Raw genomic sequence first — 27,885 nt, forward strand, 5'->3', positions numbered from 1 at the left:
TGTATGAGAATCAGCACCTCCTAGTCCGAGTCCATGGTTCTCGCCCGGGAAAGGGTGGAGTGCCATCTCCAAGTTGGGGAGGAGCTCTTGCCCCAAGTGGAGGAGTTCAAGTACCTCGGAGTCTTGTTCACGAGTGAGGGAAGAGTGGATCGTGAGATCGACAGGCGGATCGGTGCGGCGTCTTCAGTAATGCGGATGTCGTATCGATCCCTTGTGGTGAAGAACGAGCTGAACCGGAAGGCAAAGCTCTCAATTTACCGGTCGATTTCCTCACCTATGGTCATGAGCTTTGGGTTATGACCGAAAGGACAAGGTCACGGGTACAAGCGGCTGAAATGAGTTTCCTCCGCCGGGTGGCAGGGCTCTTCCTTAGAGATAGGGTGAGAAGCTCTGTCATTTGGGAGGAGCTCAAAGTAAAGCCGCTGCTCCTCCACATTGAGAGGAGCCAGATGAGATGGTCCGGGCATCTGGTCAGGATACTACCTGAACGCCTCCCTAGGGAGGTGTTTAGGGCACGTCCGACCGGCAGGAGGCCACGGGGAAGACCCAGGACTTGTTGGGAAGACTATGTCTCCCGGCTGGCCTGCGAACGCCTCGGGATCCCCCGGGAAGAGCTGGACGAAGTGGCTGGGGAGAGGGAAGTCTGGGCTTCACTGCTTAGGCTGCTGCCCCCGCGACCCGACCTCGGATAAGCGGACGAAAATGGATGGATGGATGGTTATTACCTATGGAGTATATTGTGAATAAATTGAGAACGGGAAGTGAACAAAAGTTTTAGCAACTGCTATGTAAAGAAACAGGGGTAGGATTGAATAAGCTCTGCTTCTTCCTACTCCCTTTCGAACAACTTGAATAGAGAAACTGGAAATTGTGATGTATCATGTTGTATGCATGCATGTTCCAAATAACTCAACTCAACTTTTTATGTTTTTTTTTAACAATAGTGTTTTTAAAAATGGCTAAAAACAGAATTAGAGTTGACTTTCGGTGACTTTAAGTACAATACAGCAGAGGTGTGGACTCGAGTCACATGACTTGGACTCGAGTCAGACTCGAGTCATGAATTTGATGACTTTAGACTCGACTTGACAAAATGTAAAAAGACTTGCAACTCGACTTAGACTTTAACATCAATGACTTGTGACTTCACTTGGACTTGAGCCTTTTGAATTGACATGACTTGACATGACTTGCTACTTTCCCCAAAACCCAAAGATGAAAAAGTTATTCGGGAGCGCTCCGTATTTTTCATCGTGTACTTGTCTATCAGCGTTGCGTGTGTCAGCTGGTGTGCTCTCAGTACAACAGCCAATCAAATTAGATCTACTTTGTTTTCATCACACAGCATTCATCCAATCAAATTGCAGGACAACCAACGAAGAAGACATGTCCAAACCACACGCCAGTGAACAAAAAATGATACCTAAAATAATTTTGTTTGGGTATAAAAATTACGAGGTGGTCAACACAAAACGGTTTGCAGTATGCAACACATGCGGTTCAAAAATTACTGATGGAGAGGCAACAACTTCCAACTTCGTCCGGCATTTGAAGTTGCACAAAGAACGGTAAGTTTTGAATGTAAGATAACGTTTATTGGCTAAGTAACGTGACTTTTATTTGCTGTGTAGTTAAATCAGTGAGGCTGTAAACTCACTGCTAACGTTATAACGTTATTGCAAACACGGGAATCTGTTGCAGTTCACTACCTTATTCATACTTTTTGTTCAGTGATTTTTTTTAAGCAGGGTTACGTTAGTCAATATATCACACGTAACGTTAGACGGCGGTCAGCAGCACCACGTATTTAGCCACCTAAAAAAAGACAAAAATAGTAAAATAAAGGTCAGTTAAAATGTATACTATATTATGAATATGTGTACCGTTTTAGCTAGCTTTCTGACATACTGTTGGTTGTTTACCTCAGTGGTCCCCAACCACCGGGCCACGGCCCGGTACTAGTCCGTGGATCGATTGGTATCGGGCCGCACAAGAAATATATATATATATATTTTTTTTCTTTTTTTAATTAAATCAACATAAAAAACACAAGATACACTTACAAGTAGTGCACCAACCCAAAACAACTCTCTCCCCCCTTTTGTTCTGGGCATTGAACATGAAGACTCTTCCTTCACTGTTCCGAGTGGCCATGAGAGTCTTGGCAGTGCCTGCCTCCAGTGCTCCAGTGGAGCGAGTTTTCAGCCATGGTGGCATCATACTACGCCCCCATCGTGCACAAATGACTGACACTCTTGGCTAATTTGGTCTTTTGCAAATGCAATGCAGCATAGGGCCCTGACATATAAAAAGTACAACTTTTTTGTTATGTTCACGTATATGTCATGTTTTTTCAATGTTAACACTTTTGTACAAATAAGTACATTTGCACTTTATTTTTCAATGTGTTTGTTCTGTAAAGGAATGAGGTAATGTTTAAAATGACTGGTTAATAGTGCTATTATAAAGTGCAATGTCAGCACAATTTTCTTTCCTGCAATTTAAAATGCACTTGTTTTAATAAATAAATACAGCGTTTGAAAAGCATACACAATCTGTGTTAATATATTAGTCTGTGGTTAAAAGGACTTGAAAGGACTCGAAACTCAAAATGCAGGACTTAGGACTTGACTTGAGACTTTCCAGTCTTGACTTTGGACTTGACTCGGGGCTTGCCTGTCTTGACTCGGGACTTGACTCGGACTTGAGGGCAAAGACTTGAGACTTACTTGTGACTTGCAAAACAATGACTTGGTCCCACCTCTGCAATACAGCGTGTGCAAGGACTTGTGTTTGTTTACATGCGCAATCTATTGCTTGAAAGTTTTCCTCTGGCGCTGTTTGTTTTCGGTTGCTAGGGGCGGGGCTTAGCCAACCTCAGCCAGCATGCAAGATGACGTCAGGCTCCGACACTTCCGCATTCCTGCGCTCTCCCAGAGCTGGCCCACTACATAAGCGGGCTGACGCAACCACTCCAGATAGTCCAAGAACCCTCCGCCGAGTCCTACAATCCCCCCACACTTGAGTAAATCTTTGTCTTTTTTTTTTTTTTTTTGCTCCATCCTCTGCGGATTTTGTTTCCTTCATTTAGGGCGCACAACAGGTAAGCCCGGCGCCTTGTGTTGGTAGCGTGTTGTTTGCTACGTGGCTAGTGTTGTTATTGTACACATTGAAATGTTCTACCATTTACTTCATATCATTCATGTGTGCTCTTTTTTATTCGACGGCTTTTCTCCATCAAATCCAGTAAACAAAAAAACACGTTATGCTAATGACTTGTAAAGTTTGTGTCAACTAGTCGTTACGAGTGTCACTTTTAAGATTGTTGTCCTAGTTTAAAGACAACTTGTGTGGGAAATATGTACACTTTGTGTTGTTTTTTTTGTTGCCCCGCGTGTGTACAGTTACGTAACGCCGCGAGCCGACCGCGCCGAACTCCACTCAATGTTCACCCCTTTTTAGATTTAGACTGATACAACTCGACTTTAAGCTACGTCCTTTCGCGTATAATGTTGTTATTTCTGTAGACACATTTGTGACGTGTGATTCGGCTGGCTCGTCTACTTATTACCAGCAATTGGCTTGGTTTTAGTGAGGCTTTTTTGAAAAAAGGATGCATAAAGTGTTCACATCAATTAAATAGGTCCATCAGTCTTAAACATAATGTTTTTCCATAGTGGTTCCCTGCTGTTAACATCTTATACAAAAATGACTTGATGCTAATAATTGTTCACCTTTCTCCCCTTTTCAGTGTGCAGACAGTCGAACCATTGACAGAAGAACTTCTCTCTGAGTAAGTGCAATGTTTTGTAGTTCAAGCCAGTGTTTTTCAACCTTTTTTGAGCCGAGGCACATTTTTTGCGTTGAAAAAAATCCAAAGGCACACCACCAGCAGAAATCATTAAAAAAAACGATACTCTGTTGACAGTAAAAAGTCGTTGTTGGATATGACTTTAAACCATAATCAACCATGCATCACTATAGCTCTTGTCTCAAAGTAGGTGTACTGTCACGACCTGTCACATCACGCCGTGACTTACTTTGAGTTTTTTGCTGTTTTCCTGTGTGCAGTGTTTTAGTTCTTGTCTTGTGCTCCTATTTTGGTGGCTTTTTCTCTTTTTGTGGTATTTTCCTGTAGCAGTTTCACGTCTTCCTTTGAGCGATATTTCCCGAATGCACTTTGTTTTGGCAATGAAGAATATTTCAGTTGTTTTTATCCTTCTTTGTGGGGACATTGTTAATTGTCATGTCATGTTCGGATGTACATTGTGGACGCCGTCTTTGCTCCACGGTAAGTCTTTGCTGTCGTCCAGCATTCTGTTTTTGTTTACTTTGTAGCCAGTTCAGTTTTAGTTTCGTTCTGCAGAGCCTTCCCTAAGCTTCAATGCCATTTCTTAGCGGTACTCATCTTTTGTTTATTTTTGGTTTAAGCATTAGACACCTTTTTATCTGCACGCTGCCTCCCGCTGTTCCCGACATCTACAAAACAATTAGCTACCGACTGCCACCTACTGATATGGAAGAGTATTACACGGTTACTCTGCCGAGCTCTAGACCGCACCGACACTCAACAACAACACATAATTTGCAGACTATAATATTACTGGTTTGCAAAAAATATTTTTAACCCAAATAGGTGAAATTAGATAATCTCCCACGGCACACCAGACTGTATCTCACAGCACACTTGTGTGCCACGGCACAGTGGTTGAAAAACACTGGTTTAAGCAATAAGGGATGGGAGCTTTGACTGGCAGTGTGTGACTAAAGCTGAAGATTTTGTAGTAGCACAAATTTGAAAACACCCTTTTATTAGTACAGTTATTTATCAACACTGATATATTGTTTTCAGCAAAAGCCTGTATTGACATGAATGAACTCTATTGTAAGGTCGGAAAGGCCTAAATAGTAATGTCCCGGACATTGAATGGGAAAAATGATGGGACTGTGTGACTTGCCGGTTCATAGGTTCAGTGTTTTCCAAATGTGTGACGCAATGCACTCCAGCTGCTGCATGCCGCCTTCGAATGACGCGCATACCCCGCTTTGTGTCTTTATTTACACGTGTGCTTTAGGCGAACAAGGTACAAAATGCCCCCTCAGCACCTGCCCGGGCACATCCAGCGGATAGTTTTGTTGTAAAACGGACTGCCGCGGCAGATTGATGGCCGGAGGCTTTGACAGGCAAGGTGCTGAGAGGCTGGACGTGGGCGGGTGGGGGCGGTAAGAGTGGGGGTGTTTATTTTAAGTAGAAATGCCTTCCAGTGCAACTGCGGGGAGCTGGAATTGCCAGGGCTGCACCGCAGTGCACAGACTGCAGACGCATTGCAGGCGAGCCGGCCAACTATGCAACAGCGAGCTCGGTGGTACCAGCGGTGGTGTTGAGATGGAGGGTGGGGGTATTGCATTATCAGTAGGGCATTGTTGGCCTTAGAAGCCTTTCCATATGTCTCGCAAAAACTGCACCTTTTTCCGCGTATAAACATTGTGGCCTGGAAGACAAACAGAACAGTGTTTCATCACAGTCTGCTTTGGAGTATGACGAAACCGAGGACAAAGTATCAAACGGCATTAAAGTGACACGTTACATAATCCCGGCCGTTGCTTCAACAGGCAGCATTAAATCACATTTTCTGGGCTTGGTCATTATCTTATTGTAGGGGATTGTGCGCTGGATTTGTCGCGGGTGTCAATGCCATACGTTTGAAAATGGCTCTCTTATTTAATCCATGTCTGAGCCCGAGGCCTAATCCAAAAATATGGCGGGGGACAAAATAGCTATAATTTAACCGAGACCACCCAAGATGCAGAAAATAGACTTTCGGAACAGGCAGGAATGAAGCCAACCATCACACAGTAACACACATGCTTTGTGTTTGGATTTGTCCAAAATAAAAAAAAATTCCGATGGGCTCGAAAAAACTAACAACCACACGCTGCCGTCGCTAACAATATATAAAGTTCGGTCATCAGTGGAAATTAAGAGAGATCTAATTTTCTGCCAATGACTTCATGGCCCCGTCACCTCGCCTAATGACCGCAAAGCCTCATCATACGAGGAGTGTCATGGCAGCCAAAGAAAATAGGATGAGGGGCTGGCAGGAATGTCCATACTGTATATTTGGACGTTTCCTGTCCTCAAGACAAATTTCCCGCTTTCCTCGGAGGATTGCGAAAGGCTCTAAGTCAACACACCGGGCCTGACTTAATGATGATGATGTCTGAGAGCTTGCAAAGCGTGCCTTGGCTGTTCACTGGTGGCCTGAAGGTGAACATTTCATAAGGGCCAGAGATGCTGGTGTTCCCTTTTTAGTCGAGAAGTAGACCTGGTAGAACGCTGGTAAAGCGGCTAATTGCGACTTGAAAAGTGTGTATGACATTTTTGGTTAAATGGCAATAAAAGGGAACTTTGGTCTGGAGTAACGATAAATTAGCCAACCCGTATTTTCCGCACTATAAGGCGCACCGGATTATTAGCCGCACCTTCAATGAATGGCATATTTCATAACTTTGTCCACCAATAAGCCACCCCGGACTATAAGCCGCGCCTACGCTGCGCTAAAGGGAATGTCAAAAAAACAGTCAGATAGGTCAGTCAAACTTTAATAATATATTAAAAACCAGCGTTCTAACAACTCTGTTCACTCCCAAAATGTACGCAAATGTGCAATCACAAACATAGTAAAATTCAAAATAGTGCAGAGCAATAGCAACATAATGTTGCTCGAACGTTAATGTCACAACACACAAAATAAACATAGCGCTTACTTTCTGAAGTTATTCTTCATTCGTAAATCCTTCGTCTTCGGTGTCCGAAGTGAAAAGTTGGGCAAATTTACGATCCACTGGCAGATGTTGGCGTCGTCTGGCGCTGCCTCCTCGTCTTAGTGAAGGTGTGTTCGCCTTCTGTCATCCATTGTTCCCACGCAGTTAGCAGTCTAGCTTCGAATGCCCTGTTGACACCAATATCTAGCGGCTGGAGGTCTTTTGTCAATCCACCCGGAATGACGGCGAGTATTGAATTCAGCGCGTAAGCGTGTCTCTCAATGTGCTGTTATGAGCTAGCAAATATAACAACTACACTACCCAGCATGCAACCCTAGTTACGAGCATGCGCGGTAGCCCTGAGAAGTTCCCACGCAGTTAGCAGTCTAGCTTCGAATGCCCTGTTGACACCAATATCTAGCGGCTGGAGGTCTTTTGTCAATCCACCCGGAATGACGGCGAGTATTGAATTAAGCGCGTAAGCGTGTCTCTCAATGTGATGTTATGAGCTAGCAAATATAACAACTACACTACCCAGCATGCAACGATAGTTACGAGCATGCGCGGTAGCCCTGAGAAGCGTTGTTGTATGCTGGGAGTTCGAATGTGGTTATGAGCACGCTGTGAGAAAACGTTGAGAACTCAGTTAACACGCCTCGTCTGCATTATTTATAATTAGACAGACAACACACTTAATAGGAGCCATTTTGGGGTCTTTACATAAACACACAAATGGAAATGAAACGTCACATATCCCAGCATGCACCGCGCGCTTCTTCTACGGGGAAAAAAGATGGCGGCTGTTTACCGTAGTTGCGAGACCTAAACTTTATGAAAATGAATCTTAATATTTATCCATATATAAAGCGCACCGGGTTATAAGGCGCACTGTCAGCTTTTGAGAAAATTTGTGGTTTTTAGGTGTGCCTTATAGTGCGGAAAATACGGTAATACTTTTGGTCTGCTGTTTTTTTTCCTCACTAAAGCTCTTTCCATTGCAAGGTCATTGCCTGAAATAAATAAATAAATGAAGGTGTCCCAGTCCAATCCCCCATCGCCATTTTTGTTGCTTTTTTCGAATCAAGCTGCTTTTTTGTTTTTGATTCATTGCCATTTATACGCTGTCCTGCTGCTAATGTAATGCTATTGAGCTGGCTATTAGCAGCGTTATCCATGCCAATGATGCAAATCGTAGGCGGAACAGTGCTGCTTGCTTAAAATGACCATACTCTAGTACAGGCGTGTCAAACTCGTTTTCATTGAGGGCCACATCGCAGTTATGGTTGCCCTCAGAGGGCTGCTTTTAACAGTGAATAATATACAGTAGGAATATAAATGTGTATGCAGTATATAAAACATGTGTAAAATTTTCTAAGTATTTGATTATTATGTCTTTTTTTATGTAACCTGTACAAAACAAAATCTGTGTACTGTTAAAAACTGTCAGCTCAGTCGCCACAATTTTACCGTAATATTTGCATTTTTTTTTACACAGCATATATCAATCAATAAATCAAAGTTTATTGATATAACCCTAAATCACGAGTGTCTCAAAGGGCTGCACAAACCACAACGACATCTTCGGCTCAGACCCCACATCACCATATAAAATAAATAAGTAAAGGGAATTAAATTAAATGGAATGGAAAAACGATACCACTATTTTTTTACGGAAAAATTCATGCTAGTTATTTTATACTGTAAAATATATGGTTGTTGTGTTTTTATAGTGTATAATTACTCTATATTGAATACCGGTACATAAGTGAATTTTACTGTAAAATATTTGCATGAAAAATTTGTTGGATTGAAATCATAAGTCAAGCAGATATTTAAGTATTTATCTTCATTTGAACAAAAACATTGTTTTGAAATGTATGATGATATAATATTTTGTTTTATTATTAGAGATGATTAAAGTGTAAATATATGTAATTGCACACAGTACTTTTATTTTTGTAATACATTTATTGAGAAAAGATAAGGTACTTTATTAACATATTATTTCCACCCTTTTGGGAGCCACACAAATTGATGTGGCGGGTCAGATCTGGCCAACAGGCCTTGAGTTTGACACCTATGCTCTAGTATAAACTATATTAGGGGTGACTAAATTGTGGCACGGGGGTCGTTTGCGGCCCGCTGCTTACGTTTTGTCGGCCCACAGCATATTGTCAAAATAAAATAAAAAATCTACAGTAACATTTTTGGAAAAAATTGTAAAAAGCTGAAATACTGATACTCTTAACTAAAAACAATATCTTTGTCACCTAATGGAAAGTTGACACGCTTTGTCTTTGAATATACAATACAGGCCAAAAGTTTGGACACATCTTCTCATTCAATGCATTTTCTTTATTTTCATGACTATTTACATTGTAGATTGTCACTGAAGGCATCAAAACTACAAACCCCGTTTCCATATGAGATGGGAAATTGTGTTAGATGTAAATATAAATGGAATACAATAATTTGCAAATCATTTTCAACCCATATTCAGTTGAATATGCTACAAAGACAACATATTTGATGTCCAAACTGATAAACATTTTTTTTTTTGCAAATAATCATTAACTCTAGAATTTGATGCCAGCAACACGTGACAAAGAAGTTGGGAAAGATGGCAATAAATACTGATAAAGTTGAGGAATGCTCATCAAACACTTATTTGGAACATCCCACGGGTGTGCAGGCTAATTGGGAACAGGTGGGTGCCATGATTGGGTATAAAAACAGCTTCCCAAAAAATGCTCAGTCTTTCACAAGAAAGGATGCGTGAGCAAATAGTCAAACAGTTTAAGAACAACGTTTCTCAAAGTGCAATTGCAAGAAATTTAGGGATTTCAACATCTACGGTCCATAATATAATCAAAAGGTTCAGAGACTCTGGAGAAATCACTCCACGTAAGCGGCATGGCCGGAAACCAACATTGAATGACCATGACCTTCGATCCCTCAGACGGCACTGAATCAAAAACCGACATCAATCTCTAAAGGATATCACCACATGGGCTCAGGAACAGTTCAGAAAACAACTGTCACTAAATACAGTTCGTCGCTACATCTGTAAGTGCAAGTTAAAGCTCTACTATGCAAAGCAAAAGCCATTTATCAACAACATCCAGAAACGCCGCCGGCTTCTCTGGGCCCGAGATCATCTAAGATGGACTGATGCAAAGTGGAAAGGTGTTCTGTGGTCTGACGAGTCCACATTTCAAATTGTTTTTGGAAGTATTCGACATCGTGTCATCCGGACCAAAGGGGAAGCGAACCATCCAGACTGTTATCGACGTAAAGTTGAACAGCCAGCATCTGTGATGGTATGGGGGTGCATTAGTGCCCAAGGCATGGGTAACTTACACATCTGTGAAGGCACCATTAATGCTGAAAGGTACATACAGGTTTTGGAACAGCGCCGTCTTTTTCATGGACGCCCGTGCTTATTTCAGCAAGACAATGCCAAGCCACATTCAGCACGTGTTACAACAGCGTGGCTTCGTAAAAAAAGAGTGCGGGTACTTTCCTGGTCCGCCTGCAGTCCAGACCTGTCTCCCATCGAAAATGTGTGGCGCATTATGAAGCGTAAAATACGACAGCGGAGACCCTGGACTGTTGAACGACTGAAGCTCTACATAAAACAAGAATGGGAAATAATTCCACTTTCAAAGCTTCAACAATTAGTTTCCTCAGTTCCAAATCGTTTATTGAGTGTTGTTAAAAGAAAAGGTGATGTAACACAGTGGTGAATATGCCCTTTCCCAACTACTTTGGCACGTGTTGCCGCCATGAAATTCTAAGTTAATTATTATTTGCAAAAAAAATAAAGTTTATGAGTTCGAACATCAAATATCTTGTCTTTGTAGTGCATTCAATTGAACATGGGTTGAAAAGGATTTGCAAATCATTGTATTCCGTTTATATTTACATCCAACACAATTTCCCAACTTATATGGAAACGGGGTTTGTATAAAAGAACACATGTGGAGTTATGTACTTAACAAAAAAAGGTGAAATAACTGAAAACATGTTTTATATTCTAGTTTCTTCAAAATAGCCACACTTTGCTCTGATTACTTTTTCGCACACTCTTGGCATTCTCTCGATGAGCTTCAAGAGGTAGTCACCAGAAACGGTTTTTACTTCACAGGTGTGCTTGAAGCTCATCGAGAGAATGCCAAGAGTGTGCAAAGGGTGGCTATTTTAAAGAAACTAGAATATAAAAAATGTTTCAGTTATTTCACCTTTTTTTGTTTAGTACATAACTCCACGTGCTAATTCATAGTTTTGATGCCTTCAGTGACAATCTACAATGTAAATAGTCATGAAAATAAAGAAATCGCATTGAATGAGGAGAAGGTGTGTCCAAACTTTTGGCCTGTACTGTATATAATGTCTGTTTTTTTTTTTACAAAATGAAAGGGACAAGGGGTAGAAAATGGATGCATGGATGGATGAAAAAATATAAAAATTGCTTCTGCATGCTTTGACTTTTCAGGATGCAGCACTTGGTAGAATAAGTTGGACTGATGTGGGCTATAGCCTTCTGAGAACCGGCTTCGTCTGGAGTGGACATTTGTTTTAATACAGCCCTGTCAGGCAAAACACAAGTGTCCACTACAGAGGACGTTGGCTCTCAGGAGGTTAACATGTATCATCTGCTTCTTTTCCATCACAAAAGCCCTATTTGCACTGTAGTACAGTTGTACACGGCATGCTTTTTTTTTTGCGTTTTCTTTGGAAAGCGTTCCAAATTATCTGGCATCCTTTTAGTGCTGTTTTTAAATGACCGTAAGTTTTGAACTATAGAAAGTATTTCAATGGTCAAAATCTGCACTTTTGGGTGATGTGCGAGTTATAACGGTAATTTACATCACAGCAGCTCAGAGGAGGAACAAACCAGAGTGGGAGGGGTTGGCGTGGCCGTGTGTCTGAAACAGATGCAGATGCAGAAGCAGATTTTTACGTGATAATATATCATATTGTAGGTGTTTATTACACTTTGCATTCATATTTTGCTGTTTGTTACATTTTTGTTGTGTTTTGCATGATTGTAAAATACACAACTATCGAGGAGCTGGTCTGAGAAGTAAAAGAGGAGCGATGTTCATATGTTGTTAATATTCAGTGTTTTATTGTTTATAGTCAATATTGTATATTCCACTTTCTCTATTTTAATGTACACATTGGGTGTCCCATTCAGTAAAAAACTGTAAAATTCCATTTAGTTTTTTTAAGGTAATAACGTTTTTAGAACTCTATCGTACATTGTGACTTTTGGTATTGGTGTTCCTGAAAAAAAGGGACCCAAACACACACACTGTACAGCAGATTTGAACATCTAAATGTGTCTATATCATTTATACACACATACACCTTGGCCCCCCCAGACACATTTTGTTCTCTCAATGTGGCCCCCGAGTCAAAATGTTTGCCCAGCTCTGTTTTAGGGTACAGGAATTGTGGTGAATTACGACAGAGAGCATTACTGTATTTTAGGGACTATAGAGCGCACTGGTATATAAGGTGCACCCACAAAATTTTTGAAGAAAAACAGCCTTCTGCCCGAGTGCAGCTGGTATAGGCTCCAGCACCCCCCCGTGACCCCAGCGGTGGAAAATGGATAGATGGACAATCATGAAAATGTTAAAAGCGGGAAAAAAACTAACTGATTAATGGGCCGCCCCTTTTGCATGCAAATTCCTGAGCTAGTGGAGCGTGTGAGTTGTCGCTACTTTTACTTAAAGCTGTGCTAGTATGCCTAATTAAGAACTAAACTCAACAAAAAAAAGTAAGGCCATATGATTTCCGCATAACTTAACCACGAACGGAATGCTATGACTTAAAATACTGGTCAAAATTGTCAAAAAATGTATTATACTAATCCGTGTGAGGATTTTTGCATTTAATTAACAAACATTTTATTACACTTTATTTATGACAAAAAAACGCACATACTCTATGGCAGGGGTTTTAAACTCATTTTAGCTCAGGGGCCGCATGGAGGAAAATCTGTGCAGACGCGGGCCGGACTATTAAAATAATGGCATCAAAACTAAAAAATAAAGACAACTTCAGATTGTTTTCTTTGTCTTACTTTGGCCAAAATAGAACAAACACATTCTGAAAATATTACAACAAAAATATAGAAAAAAATACCGGCAGCAGTAAAGTTTAGATCCATGAAGGAAAGAAGAAAGTGAATGAAAGTTTATGCCTGAATACATTTACATAAGCATAAATATGTTTTCTTTTGTATTATTAAAAAAAAAAAATGAATTAAGTAATGTCTATGACAACTATTTTCCAAAACACAATATAGAATGTGAGATATAACAGGCTAATGCATACATTTATCATTTGTTTTCAAAACGGTTACAAAAAAGTGGGACCCCAAAAATTTACTGTGGGACCCCATTTTTATGATTGATGGGGTCCCTGGGACCCCATTTTGAAAATTCCTAACGCCAACACTGATGGAGTATTGGTGCGTGCAAAACAGCAGCAGGTGACTGTGGCCTGCGGGCCGGTTCTAATACTAATCAAATATCATCCCGAGGGCCATAGATAATTCATTCACGGGCCGGATCTGGCCCTTGGGCCTTGACACATATGCTCTATGGCAGTGGTTCTTAACCTGGGTTCGATCGAACCCTAGGGGTTCGGTGAGTCGGGCTCAGGGGTTCGGCGGAGGTCAAGACACACTCGACTCATCGTGTAAATAAAAACTTCTCCCTATCGGCATATTACGGATACGGCAACAGCAGAAGTCACACTGATTTGCAGGTGTGTAATTTGTTGTGAGTTTATGCACTGCGTTGGTTTTTTGGTTTTGTTGTTTGAACAAGGTGATGTTTATGCACGGTTCATTTTGTGCACCAGTAATAAAACATGGTAACACTTTAGTATGGGGAACATATTCACCATTAATTAGTTGCTTATTAACATGCAAATTAGTAACATATTGGCTCTTAACTAGTCATTATTAAGTACTTAGTAATGCCTTATTCGGCATGGCCTTATTATAACCCTAACCCTCTAACCCTAACCCAACCAAATAACTCTAAATTAAGTCTTTGTTACTTAGAATATGTTCCCCATACTAAAGTGTTCCCAAAAACATATAACTTTGTCTTGAATTTGAAAAAAAAAAAAACATTTTATTTTTCACTAAAGAAGTGTTCGGTGAATGCGCATATGAAACTGGTGGGGTTTGGTACCTCCAACAAAGTTAAGAACCACTGCTCTATGGTGATAAAATAAGTATAGGATTTTTTAAAAATGGAATAAAACATTTTTTACGGAAAAACTTAATTTTTTATTGCTATTATTTTAATTTATTGTTACAATCATTATTATTTTTACTTTTCGTTATCAGTTTATTTGGTCGTTCTTTTAAATTATATTTAAAGTTTTGGTGGTACAATAAATACTCATCTGTTCAAATGAATGAATAATAGTCTTATTGTGATTTCAGTACCACTCAAAATAATCGTGATTATTATTTTTGCCATCATCGTCCAGCCCTACCAGCCTGGTTCACCAAACTGTGCTACAAATGCTTAAAATGATCGTACTTGTTGAGTTTAAGCCTTTAGTGGGCCCCTTTAAAAAAAAAAAAGTCTATAAAAGGTAATGAGAGGCCTTTGAAAGCGCCCCTGTACCCCCCTCATTCAGCGTGGCTATAGGGGATGTGGATAATAGGGGCTGCCAGTCGTCCTGCTGGCTATTGGGAAGGAATTCCACAGCGCTGCTAATTGTTCTCAGGAATGACTCAGGAAATGGACTGAGCTGAAAGTGAGCCGAGGGTTGGCGAGCGAAGCGACTTGTGGAGTTAAAGATACATACAGGAAACACTGTCTGCACACACACACGCGCCCAGTCAGATTGGTTTTGGGCCGTGGCCAGAAACGACATTGAGCACGGTCCTCTATTCCACAGCTAATACAGGACATTTCTGCTACACCCCTCTGGCCGGTGTCCTCCCTGCTCGGCCCGAGAGAGGCCTGTGTAGGTGTCTTTGTTTGAGGCTAGCGTGCGCCCAAAAGGCACGGCACGGCCTTTTCTGCACGGCTGCAAAAGCACAGTAACGCCGTTGCATCATCAAACGCTGACAGCTGGCAGGAAAAGAAAATACCCATCTTCATGAAAACTGGTTAAAACATTTGACACGCGTTTAGAGTGGAGTGGCGCACCACAGAGCGCTTTGTGTCTTACGAGTGGAAAGGGGAATTCTGAGACTTGCAAGGCAGTTAGAAAAGCAGAACATATGAAATATTGAAAAGTGTTAAAGTGAAAAGCCGGGAGTTACAGCTGGAGTTGTTTTTACAACAGGACAATAACTCTTGCGAAATGGCGCATAACTCACTTCTTGTAATTGGCAGCTATGGGAACACATGATCTGATGCAATGTTTGTGTACACAGCGTGCGTTTTCATGCGCTTGACATCAATTCACGCTGTCCTTGTAGTTGGAATCTAATCTTTTTCAGGCTGGAAACTACGTCAGTGTTTCCACAATAAGATGTGCATGGGAGTCTAATTTCCATTCACACACACACAAAATATGAAGAATATGGCCAGTGAGTGTTCTCATGGCATGTTGTGGTGTCACTTTCCCTTACAGTGGAAACTGACCAGCCGTTCTCGTACCATTTATACCGATTTTGTAACGCTTTTTTCCAAAATCTGTTCCCGGTTCAAATATTCATGCAAAGTGTTTTCCCTTGTGGCATTGGGTTGCGGGCGCTAAATGACATCATCATCATCTAATTAGCGTAATAGACCGTGACGCAAAACTCAGCATGTGTGTCATAAGAAATGTCACATTAGCTCATGTTTTTAAACCTTATTTAACAACAGCACATAAAGTTATTGACTTTAATTTTTCATTTTACACAAACGTTTGAAAATTACATTCATGAGGTTTAATGTACCGTATTTTCCGCACTATAAGGCGCACCTAAAAACCACAAACTTTCTCAAAAGCTGACAGTGCGCCTTATAACCCGGTGCGCTTTATATATGGATAAATATTAAGATTCATTTTCATAAAGTTTAGGTCTCGCAACTACGGTAAACAGCCGCCATCTTTTTTCCCCGTAGAAGAAGCGCGCGGTGCATGCTGGGATATGTGACGTTTCATTTCCATTTGTGTGTTTATGTAAAGACCCCAAAATGGCTCCTATTAAGTGTGTTGTCTGTCTAATTATAAATAATGCAGACGAGGCGTGTTAACTGAGTTCTCAACGTTTTCTCACAGCGTGCTCATAACCACATTCTAACTCCCAGCATACGACAACGCTTCTCAGGGCTACCGCGCATGCTCGTAACTATCGTTGCATGCTGGGTAGTGTAGTTGTTATATTTGCTAGCTCATAACAGCACATTGAGAGACACGCTTACGCGCTTAATTCAATACTCGCCGTCATTCCGGGTGGATTGACAAAAGACCTCCAGCCGCTAGATATTGGTGTCAACAGGGCATTCGAAGCTAGACTGCTAACTGCGTGGGAACAATGGAAGACAGAAGGCGAACACACCTTCACTAAGACGAGGAGGCAGCGCCAGACGACGCCAACATCTGCCAGTGGATCGTAAATTTGCCCAACTTTTCACTTCGGACACCGAAGACGAAGGATTTACGAATGAAGAATAACTTCAGAAAGTGAGCGCTATGTTTATTTTGTGTGTTGTGACATTAACGTTCGAGCAACATTATGTTGCTATTGCTCTGCACTATTTTGAATTTTACTATGTTTGTGATTGCACATTTGCGTACATTTTGGGAGTGAACAGAGTTGTTAGAACGCTGGTTTTTAATATATTATTAAAGTTTGACTGACCTATCTGACTGTTTTTTTGACATTCCCTTTAGCGCAGCGTAGGCGCGGCTTATAGTCCGGGGCGGCTTATTGGTGGACAAAGTTATGAAATATGTAATTCATTGAAGGTGCGGCTAATAATCCGGTGCGCCTTATAGTGCGGAAAATACGGTACTCCATGTTAGTGTGCGCTGATTTGAAAGATAATGTACATGTCATTGTCCATCTGATACAGTATATAACTATATATTGATAAATAGATGCGTGACAATGTGCAACCAAGTGGGATGTCCGTATGAGGTGTATTAAGAAGTAGAGTTACCATACCATCTACTGTACGGAGTTGGTTAGAAAGGCCGGAAGACAGACAGTCCCATTATAATGTGAGAAGATCGAACACGCCAAATGTTTCTGTGGTGATCCGAATAGAATTGTGGTGGGTCGCCACAAATGAATGGGAACCCCTGATATGACTTTTACAAGACATGTTTTAAGGTGTTGTTAAGGTCATACAAGTGAAAAAAATACCGTATTTTCCGCACTATAAGGCGCACCGGATTATTAGCCGCACCTTCAATGAATTACATATTTCATAACTTTGTCCACCAATAAGCCGCCCCGGATTATAAGCCGCGCCTACGCTGCGCTAAAGGGAATGTCAAAAAAACAGTCAGATAGTTCAGTCAAACTTTAATAATATATTGAAAACCAGCGTTCTAACAACTCTGTCCCAAAATGTACGCAAATGTGCAATCACAAACATAGTAAAATTCAAAATGGTGTAGAGCAATAGCAACATAATGTTGCTCGAACGTTAATGTCACAACACACAAAATAAACATAGCGCTCACCTTCTGAAGTTATTCTTCATTCGTAAATCCTTCGAATTCTTCGTCTTCGGTGTCCGAATTGAAAAGTTGCGCAAGCGTGGTATCCAAAATGGCCGGTTCCGTCTCGTCGAAGTCATCGGAGTCAGTGTCGCTGTTGTTCTGTGAATCCTGCCTTCCGGAAAGCTCGGACCACAGTTGTGACCGAAATATCTGCCCAGGCATTTACGATCCACTGGCAAATGTTGGCGTATGTCGTCCGGCGCTGTCTGCCCGTCTTAGTGAAGGTGTGTTCGCTTTCGGAGCTGTGTGAAAAAAGCCACCCGGCCTCTTCGCGTAAACTTCCCTTAACCACTCGCTCATCTTTTCTTCATCCATCCATCCCTTCGAGTTAGCTTTTATGATGACGCCGGCTGGAAAGGTCTCTTTTGGCAAGGTCTTCCTTTTGAATATCACCATGGGAGGAAGTTAGCATGGCAAGCTAGAACCACAGTGAAGGATGACTTCTCATTCCCTGTGGTGCGAATATTCACTGTACGTGCTCCCGTTCCACAGTGCGGTTCACAGGAATATCAGTTGCTGTGAAATACGGTTGTAATCCGTGTGCGGATGGAGAGATTGCGTCTTTTTATGAACCGGATCCTTTTCGCTTAGTAGGAGCCATTTTGTGGTCTTTACAGATGTAAACAGGAAATGAAACGTACGGTGATATCCGCGCGTTTTTTCTTCTTCTTCCGGGGGCGGGCGGTAGCTTACAGTAGAAGAAGAAGCGCTTCCTGTTCTATGGGGGCGGGTGCTTACCTTGGCGGTTGCTTGCGTAGAAGAAGAAGCGCTTCCTGTTCTACCGGGAAAAAAGATGGCGGCTGTTTACCGAAGTTGCGAGATCGAAACTTTATGAAAATGAATCGTAATAAAGCGCACCGGGTTATAAGGCGCACTGTCAGCTTTTGAGAAAATTTGTGGTTTTTAGGTGCGCCTTATAGTGCGGAAAATACGGTAAGTGAACCACTGTTCTAATTAGGATGTAAAAACACTCAAGTTTTAACTCCTAAAGATCAAGTTGGATTGATTTATATAACACAGTTTTCAAACAGACTACTGCCCTAAAGTGCTGGACAGTTTAAAACCGAAAACATAGTAAAAATAATAAAAATCGCAACAAGTACAGAACATTCTGTATATAAAACACAGTTAAAAATGCATGTGTATGTATGTACTTATGTATGTATGTATGTATTAGGGATGTCCACAAAACTGCGCCTCTATATGTCAGTGGTCATCCCTACAGTGACCTATGCCTGTGAGGCGTGGATGAAGACATTAAGCATTACTAACAAGCTGGATGTCTTCCACCGACGGTGCCTCAGATACATCTTGAGGATCTCATGGAGAGACCACATCACCAATGAAGAGGTGATGAGAAGGGCAGGGGTAGCACCATTGTCTGACATAGTCTCTGACATGAGAAGGAGAATGGCTGGACACGTACTCCGACTGCCAAGAGATAGACCGGCAAGAAAGAAATGAAATGGTTTTCACTTCACAGGTGTGACTTATCAGGGTTGATTAGTGGAATTACTTGCTTTATCAATGGGGTTGGGACCATCAGTTGTGTTGTGAATGAGAAGGTGTGTCCAAACGTTTGGCCTGTACTGTATACATACAGTATATGTCGATGACTCATAGTTTCTATTTTCTTCTGTGGGCCAAAGACAATGATTTCAGTTTTGTCTGAGTTTACCTGGAAAAAAAGTAGTTTGCATCCACACACTGATCTGTTCCATGCAGTGACAAAGTGAATCAACAGGCCGACGTTCACCTGCCGTCAGTGACACGTAGATCTGAGTGTCGTCTGCATAGTTGTGGTTGGACACGTTGAAGCTGCGTATTTGCTGGCCTAGTTGAACAATAAGGGTCCCCGTGTTGAGCCCTGAGGAACCCCACAGTGGGACCCGTGCAGAAAAGTTGGGCCAGGACGTCAAAAAGGTTAAGGAGACCCTTGTCCAGATAATATGTATTGGATATGCTTTGGTGTAAATTTTGCTCCACAGCCACTTTTATAACCCGTTTTTTGAGCCTGTCTGCAAGATGTTCAAGGAGGTGTTCCCAGATTGCAAATGAAACCACGCCCCACCCTCTCAAATTATCTTTTGTAAATGTACATTGTTTAAATATATATCTTGACGTCATCACCGCTATTTTTTTTTCCAGACAAAAAAAACTTCAAACATTATATAGATTCCCCCCGGTCACAACATCAAGTACACCTGCACACTCTCCGATTTATTTAGACTGCATAAACAAACTGCTATTGGCAGAATTTATGTCACTGCATGTTGCATGTCAGGGATATCATGCACATACCAAGATTACATGAAAATAATGCTTTATCCTACCTTTTTTGTCTTTCCTCACTCTCTGAAGCAAGCTTCGCCCCCTCTATATTAAATGTCCAAAGAAGTATGTCAACCTTGCTGTGATATCACAACGTAGCCAGACTGTGAAACCCTGCGTACAAACTCATTCAAAACTGCGTGCAAGCTCACGCCAAAATGCATGAATCTTATAATTTGACACTTTGGCAATGTTTACCCAGAGTATCCCACATTTAAAAGTCCATCCATCCATCCATTTTCTACCGCTTGTCCCTTTTGGGGTCCCGGGTGATGCTCATCCTGGACAAGTCGCCACCTCATCGCAGGGCCAACACAGATAGACAGACAACATTCACACACTAGGGTCAATTTAGTGTTGCCAATCAACCTATCCCCAGGTGCATGTTTTTGGAGGTGGGAGGAAGCCGGAGTACCCGGAGGGAACCCACGCAGTCACAGGGAGAACATGCAAACTCCACACAGAAAGATCCCACAACGATAAAAATCATCATAGGTCTTTTAAAGGGGAACTGCACTTTTTTTTGGGAATTTCGCCTGTCGTTCACAATCATGATGAATGACAAAAAAAAAGTGCTGTTTCTCTTTAATAATAAAAGCAAAAGTGAAACCATTCAGTTCTAGACTTTAATGAACATACAAGTGGAAAGAGACTGTTGACTGAACACTCAAGTTTGGACTTTTAGGGCAAAGGGGAAGCCAGTCTCGAACCAGCCTAACGTCATATTTTTTTTAACATTTCTACAAGTATAAAAATAAGTTACCAATGTAAAACATTCGTATGGTTGTTTCACTTAACTCCGCTTTTTGTGGTCGTAAAAAAGGCAAAACATTTAAATTAGGTCTGTCAAAAATACAGAGTTAACTCATTTGATCAATCACAAAAAATGGTCGGATTAATCATGTATATACGCAGATTAATCACGCAATTTATTTAGACTGCACATCCTCCTTTGCCTTAACCGTGGATGGTTAGCTGAAAGGCTCAGGGTTGTTATGCGATCAGTGATTAGGTCAATACATACGCCAGTGCAAATATGAGTGAGATGACTCCTACTCGTGTGCTCATTGGCAAATTTCACTCCACAATACAGCCGGACTGGACTTCAGCTAAACTGTTGACATGTTTTAAGTAAGTAAATGTAGTGAATTTAAGTAATTTGTGTCTAAATATTCCATCCAACCATCCATTTTCTACCGCTTATTCCCTTTGGGGTCGCGGGGGGCGCTGGAGCCTATCTCAGCTACAATCGGGCGGAAGGCGGCGTACACTCTGGACAAGTCGCCACCTCATCGCAGGGCCAACACAGATAGACAGACAACATTCACACTCACATTCACACACTAGGGCCAATTTAGTGTTGCCAATCAACTTATCCCCAGGTGCATGTCTTTGGAGGTGGGAGGAAGCCGGAGTACCCGGAGGGAACCCACGCAGTCACAGGGAGAAATGAAAACTCCACACAGAAAGATCCCGAGCCCGGGATTGAACCCAAGACTACTCAGGACCTTCGTATTGTGAGGCAGATGCACTAACCCCTCTTCCACCGTGCTGCCCGTGTCTAAATATTGTTATTTTAAAATATGTAAGTGAGGGATTGTAGATACCACGGTGTTGCCGTTTCGAAGTTTTCACAATAATACGGTGACATGTGACCGCATCAAACGAAAACTTGGTGAGTGTAGTTTTTTTCTGGCGCTTTCGCGTTGGCTGGGTCTGAAATAAAGTACATCTCCCAGAATGCTCTGCGCACGCAGTGTGACACCGGCAAGGTGGGGGCGTGGAATGCCGTAAGCAAGAAGTGAAGTATTCGTAGTGGATGAGAGGAATTGTTTTTTTGTGAACATTTCCTGAAAATGTCATCAAAATCTATGCGTACCTTTTTGAGTTATGTTGCGAAAACATGATCTCTTTGGCGGAGGTAAGAAAGTCTGTGTTCTGCAAAGCGCTCCCACTTTTGCCTCGAGCATTTCCAAGGTGACACAGCCAGCTGGGGGGAAATCACCCCAAAAAAAAAAAATACAAGTAAACTAAAAAGCGACTTAGTAACTCCTCAATTCATCCATTCATGTTTGTACTGCTTGTCTCTCTCGATGTCGCGGGGGGGGCTAAAGCCTGGACAGGTCGCCACTTTATAAACAGTCACCCACAAAATATATTTAAAGCCAGAGAAGCCAAACATCAATTTGTGAAATATTTACATGATTATAGTTAAATTGTTAGTTCACTTTTCGGAGTAACATCATTCTCCAAACTGATATAAGAAATGTTCATTGTAGAGGACACTGCTTCTCAGAAAGTAAAAATTGAAAGACACTAAAGTGTACATTATTGTTCTACACTGGATGTTTACATTGTCACTTTAAAGGCATCAACTGTAAGTTTTTTTTTTCTTCTTATATTTGCTTGAAACGGTAGATGTTCTTGTACAGTTATTTGCACTTAAAAATATTAATATATAATATAATAAAAATTATTAGAACATTTTAGCATTACGATTGTGTTCAATTACAGTAAGTGTGTTCCTGACACTTCATTTTACACACTATTACATTTTTTCGTCTTTTTTTTTTGGACATATACCACAATATTATCGTACCGTAGCCATAATACTGTGAAAATAGATACATCCCAGGTTATTAGGGATGTAACAGTTACGTGACATTTTGATACTGTTACATCCCTAATAACCTGTGATTAAACTTGATTAATCAAATTCAAAAGTTTGATTATTCTGATAAAAAAAAGACTCATTTGACAGCACTAATTTAAACTTTAGATCAGGGGTGTCAAACTCATTTTAGCTCAGGGGCCGCATGGAGTAAAATCTATTCCCACGTGGGCCGGACGGGTAACATCATGGCATAATAACTAAAAAAAAATACAACAACGACAACTTCAGAATGTTTTCTTTGTTTTACTTGGGCCCAAAATAGAACAAGCACATTTTGAAAATGTACATATCACAAATAACCCTCTTGACAAAACACTTCAAATTAGTTGAAAATTCTGAGGTGCAGTTTCAAAAACACCATGAAGAACACAATGAATTTAGACTTAATCTCAGTGTATCTACAGAGCAAAAATCACAGCTCATCTACGATGGAACAAAAAACAAAATAAAGCATAAATAAAAACTATTCTATGTATCAACTACCTCATTTGTCATTTCCACATATTAATCCTGTGCTAACTCAACAAACCATACAAACGGAGGTAGAAACTATTTTTTGCCTTCGAGGCATCAATAGAAAAATAAAAGCTGTGCAGTGTGAACAATTTCAACAAACCAAAAATACAAACTTAAAAGACTGACAGTATTGTACTAAATCACACACAGTTCACTTTCTTTACATTGGCACAGAAGACAATGATTTTCACAGAACTATATCAATGTGCAGTGTCTCATGCCATATTTTAACTGGGGTTACCAATTGTTTATTTTACTCCTGTTTGTTTTATGTTGGGTCGAGGGGGAGGAGTCACAGCCCCGCTTTACAGTGTACCTCTTGCTTGGTATACTTGCTCGCCCCGGTTTAAGCTATTTGCTTGCCTAACAGAATTACTAATGCGACATCCAGTGGACAAATTTAGAACAGCAATTTCTTTATTCTAAACATGCAGCTCAATTTTACACTTAGCAAACTCATTTCCCGGGCCGGTTTGAACCTGTTCAGGGCCGCATGTTTGACCTCCCTGCTTTAGACGGTGGCTGTATACTGAGCTCTTGAGCTACACTTATGTTACACTTTGGAGTTTTGTGTGACTTTAACAGCCATTTTTTGTATGGAAACTGTGCCTTTTTGGGGTATTTGCTCATTTATTGCTAAAAGGATGCACATTTGTGTTTGTTGCATCTTGGAATCACATGTTTTTTGGAATAATTGAAGTGCAGCATTGTATAAATAGAGTTTGCCTTCCTTTTCAGTCTTCCACTTTGCAAAATGAAAAAAGTCCTTGACGGCCTCCATTCCTGCGCCCCTCTTGGGAGTTTTCACTGAGAGGCAATTTTGTCTAAGAAAGATTTTTACCAGAGCATGTCTTGTTCTTTCCCCTCTCCAGCAAAAACATGCGGCTGCCAAGCGAAGTGTAAATGGGAGTATACGTTAAGGAGTGGACGAGTGAGAGAAGTCCCCAAAGAAGGGAGGAATTAAATAATAAAATGCATCATTGAAGTCTGGCTCGACACACTAACTTGTCCTTGGAGCGAATAAATCATGAAGACTAAAAGAAGAGGTCACAAGAAAAATATGGACATTGACTACCGGCACAGGTGGAGCGTCACGTGTCTCTACTAGTAATGCAGGAAGTTCCATTCCATGTTTAAAAAAACATTTCAGGCAGGCATCTTTCAGCCTGCATGCTCGTCACAATCAGTCTCCTCTGTGCTGGACAGTTAATTCCAGTCCAACTGTAAAAACACTTTTGAGAGCAGCCCATAAGCTGGGTGGAGTACATTAGAATAGAGTTACATAACCCTTCCTCTATGGCTTTTGTAATGGATCAAGCCTAATAGCAGTGCTGAAAACAAAAAAAAATCAGTGTAACTTACAATCCATCCTGGTCTGTCAGCTCGTCACCCGGCAGCATGGTCAGCTGTTAGAGGGCATTGCACAATGCTGGTCTTTGTTGCTTCCGTCTGAGAGGGGCTTTGTTCGCCTCCCATGCAACCTGTCCTGAGTGGGGTGACAATCGGAGAAGCTAGTTTCCCCACATTATCCTAGTTCCTCTTGAACGTGCAGTCATACCTAGTACACTGACTTGTGTATTGCAGTGGAATAAGATCATAGAAATACTTGCTATATCAACGTTATAAATCCACATTTAATTAATACAATTAATGGCCATCAAAGAGTAAAAATAAGTTAATTGATATTAAGACACTGAAAACAATGGGACATTCAGGTTTTAATCTTTAAAAGGGAACTGCACTTTTTGGGGAATTTGCCTATCATTCACAGTTCTTAGCTAAGACAATGGTTAATTTTTTTTTGCATTCTAAATGGTAAAATGTATTACAATGGTGCCTATGTGAGTCTCTCTATTCTGCCAATAAAGCCTTTAAAAAAATATCCAAACACCTCCATTAAGGTTTTATATACAGTACAGGCCAAAAGTTTGGACACACCTTCTCATTTCAATGTGTTTTCTTTATTTTCATGACTATTTACATTGTAGATTGTCACTGAAGGCATCAAAACTATGAATGAACACATGTGGAGTTATGTACTTAACAAAAAAAGGTGACATAACTGAAAACATTTTTTATATTCTAGTTCCTTCAAAATAGCCACCCTTTGCTCTGATTACTGCTTTGCACACTCTTGGCATTCTCTCGATAAGCTTCAAGAGGTAGTCACCTGAAATAGTTTTCACTTCACAGGTGTGCTTGAAGCTCATCGAGAGAATGCCAAGAGTGTGCAAAGCAGTAATCAGAGCAAAGGGTGGCTATTTTGAAGAAACTAGAATATAAAAACATGTTTTCAGTTATTTCACCTTATTTTGTTAAGTACATAACTCCACATGTGTTCAGTCATAGTTTTGATGCCTTCTGTGACAATCTACAATGTAAATAGTCATGAAAATTAAGAAAACACATTGAATTGGTGAAGGTGTGTCCAACCTTTTGGCCTGTACTGTACATGATGTAAGTATATATATAATGTATAATAATATTTTATATTTACGTATTTTGATCATTTTAAGCATTGATTTAAAAAAGTGTCTGCTGTCATTAGGATGCTGACTGCTAGAATCTTGTCACAGTCCTGTTTGGATGAAGAATGACTCATAATCTTTGCGAAAAGCGTCTTTTCGTGTCGTTCTTGCCATTTCCGGGTCAAAAATGGCCGTCAAAGTGTACCAACTTGTTGGAATTCGTCCTCGTCCTTCTACTATCCAGGTGAGAAGCATAATTTATGATGTACAATATACTTCCACAAGCAAAGAAGCAGCAGACCACTCGATGATGTAAACATAGGCACACACTGTAGTGCTCACGGCGCCGCTATAAATAGTTCGTCTGCGTTAGCGCTTGTAATAACAATATCACTAATACTTGGTTAATATTCAAGTCACAAAATGTAAATGGAGTATTGTTGGCGCTTTTTGGATGGTTTTATGGGCGAAATAGAGGATATCCTATTGGCTCTGCTGTAAACTGATTAAGACTTAGAATGCATTGAAAAAAATACATCCGTCCTCATGTCTTTCATAATGATCGTGACTGATAGGCAAAATCCTAAAAAAAACTGGACTTCTCCTTTTTAAGGGCAGAGGTGAAACCCTTCTGAAATATACCCAACATCCTTATTTTGAACATATTTAACTGTGCAAAAAGAAGTTAAAGGGGCTGTTTGTAACTTGCTCAGTTACATTTTTTGAACTAAAAAAACGTTGTCTAAACCTATCCTGTGTGTTCTTGTAGCGGCGGTGTCAGTTACATTTTTTGAACTAAAAAAACGTTGTCTAAACCTATCCTGTGTGTTCTTGTAGCGGCGGTGGTGGCCGGGTTGGACATGATGCCGGGACAGATACCGGACCCTTCGCTGGCGGCGGGCTCTTTGCCCAGCCTGGGCCCGCTGGCGGGCATCTCGGCCACTACGCTCACCGACCAGCTCAAGCTGGCCGACTTCCACCAGCTGGGAGCCATGTTCTCGCCGCTGCACTTCCTGGGGAGGCTGGGGAAGAGGCCGCTTGCAATCAAGACGGAGGTAAGCGGGGAAGAGAAATAGAGGAAGTAGCACCAAAGACATTTGTCTAATAAGCAAAACCGAAGAACTGCTCATTCTATAGCCACCATTTAACATTTTGGAACTATGTCAAAAAAACGATTGCTGCAGAGCATGCTGCTTCTCAGAAAGACTTTCTTAGTTTACATTTTTCCCCCTCCTGTGGTTAAAACAAGAATTACTTTATGTTGCTACACAAGGAATTCCCATTATTTCCTATTGCTTCGCAGATGGATGAAGACGAAGACAGGAGGAAACGCAGGCGAGAAAAAAACAAAGTAGCAGCGGCACGATGCCGAAACAAGAAAAAGGAGCGAACAGACTTCCTCCAAAGGGTGAGTTGATGACCAAGCACTGCTGATGATGACAGCAGACATCTATGAAGTAGCCCAAAATGAGAAACGCACACAGTCAAGTTGCATCATGTCCGTTCAGGAATCGGAGCGCTTGGAGATGGTGAACTCAGAGTTGAAGGCCCAGATCGAAGAGCTCCGCCTTGAGAGGCAGCAGCTCATGGTGATGCTCAACCTCCACCGGCCCACTTGCATCGTGAGGACCGACAGCGTCAAAACCCCCGAGAGCGAGGCCAACCCCTTGCTTGAGCAGCTGTCCACCGATGCCAAATGAAACCGGCGGCGGATGGGAAAGGGACACGCACTGAACTACCCCCCTAGTGCCATTTAACATTTCTATGTAAGCACTTGAGCTCCATGCTGGACATTATTTGGAGACTCTGCTCAAACACCTACTGCTACACGAGCTGGCTCTGTCCATGGCAAGACTGGAAAACCCCCAGTTGCATCTCCAGTGTCTACGTCTTGTCACCTGCTGTGCCTCGTCACTTGAAACCAGCTACCAAAGGGACCAATGGAAAGTCTGCAAGCGACGCTGATATCATCCTGGTGCTCCCCCAAAAATGCCCTGAGCAGACTGGACGCCATCGACTGTTTGTATGCCAGTTGAACACACAGAGTAAGCCTTTTAGTTTAGGATACAGCGGATGTAAAGATGGCAGTCACAGCGGTTGATCCGAATTGTGGTGACGCTGGCGTCATGAAATAGCACATATACGCAAAAAAACCTGTTTGCACCCATGATGTCTGTTATTGTTCTTTTTATACAGATTTGTACACATAAACATATATGAAATGAAATGTTGATCACTTGATGTGATTTATTCAAACTGTTGTCACGTTGTGCTGTCAAACAGCTGTGAAAACATTTATTTTACTATTTTCAGCTGAGCAGTATTTCAATGTCTGGACATGTATCTGCCTTGTATGACTGTTAGCCCCGACTAGTAGATTAAAGTCTATTTTCTAACGACTGGGGCACAAGTTTTGATTAT

At 41.3% G+C, this 27,885-nt stretch overlaps 1 protein-coding gene across 1 annotated transcript; it reads left to right on the forward strand.

Annotated features, from left to right (window-relative positions):
• Positions 1-2,947: 2,947 nt before the first annotated feature.
• Positions 2,948-27,700, forward strand: LOC133576231 (jun dimerization protein 2-like). The gene is made up of 5 exons (XM_061929311.1): positions 2,948-3,103; positions 3,752-3,793; positions 26,302-26,519; positions 26,768-26,872; positions 26,973-27,700. Exons 3-5 carry the CDS (start codon positions 26,325-26,327, stop codon positions 27,162-27,164), a joined length of 492 nt encoding a protein of 163 aa, XP_061785295.1. The 5' UTR covers positions 2,948-3,103; positions 3,752-3,793; positions 26,302-26,324; the 3' UTR covers positions 27,165-27,700.
• The last annotated feature ends 185 nt before the right edge of the window (positions 27,701-27,885 follow it).

This window comes from Nerophis lumbriciformis, linkage group LG34 (assembly GCF_033978685.3).
Source record: "Nerophis lumbriciformis linkage group LG34, RoL_Nlum_v2.1, whole genome shotgun sequence".
Taxonomy (NCBI): domain Eukaryota; kingdom Metazoa; phylum Chordata; class Actinopteri; order Syngnathiformes; family Syngnathidae; genus Nerophis; species Nerophis lumbriciformis.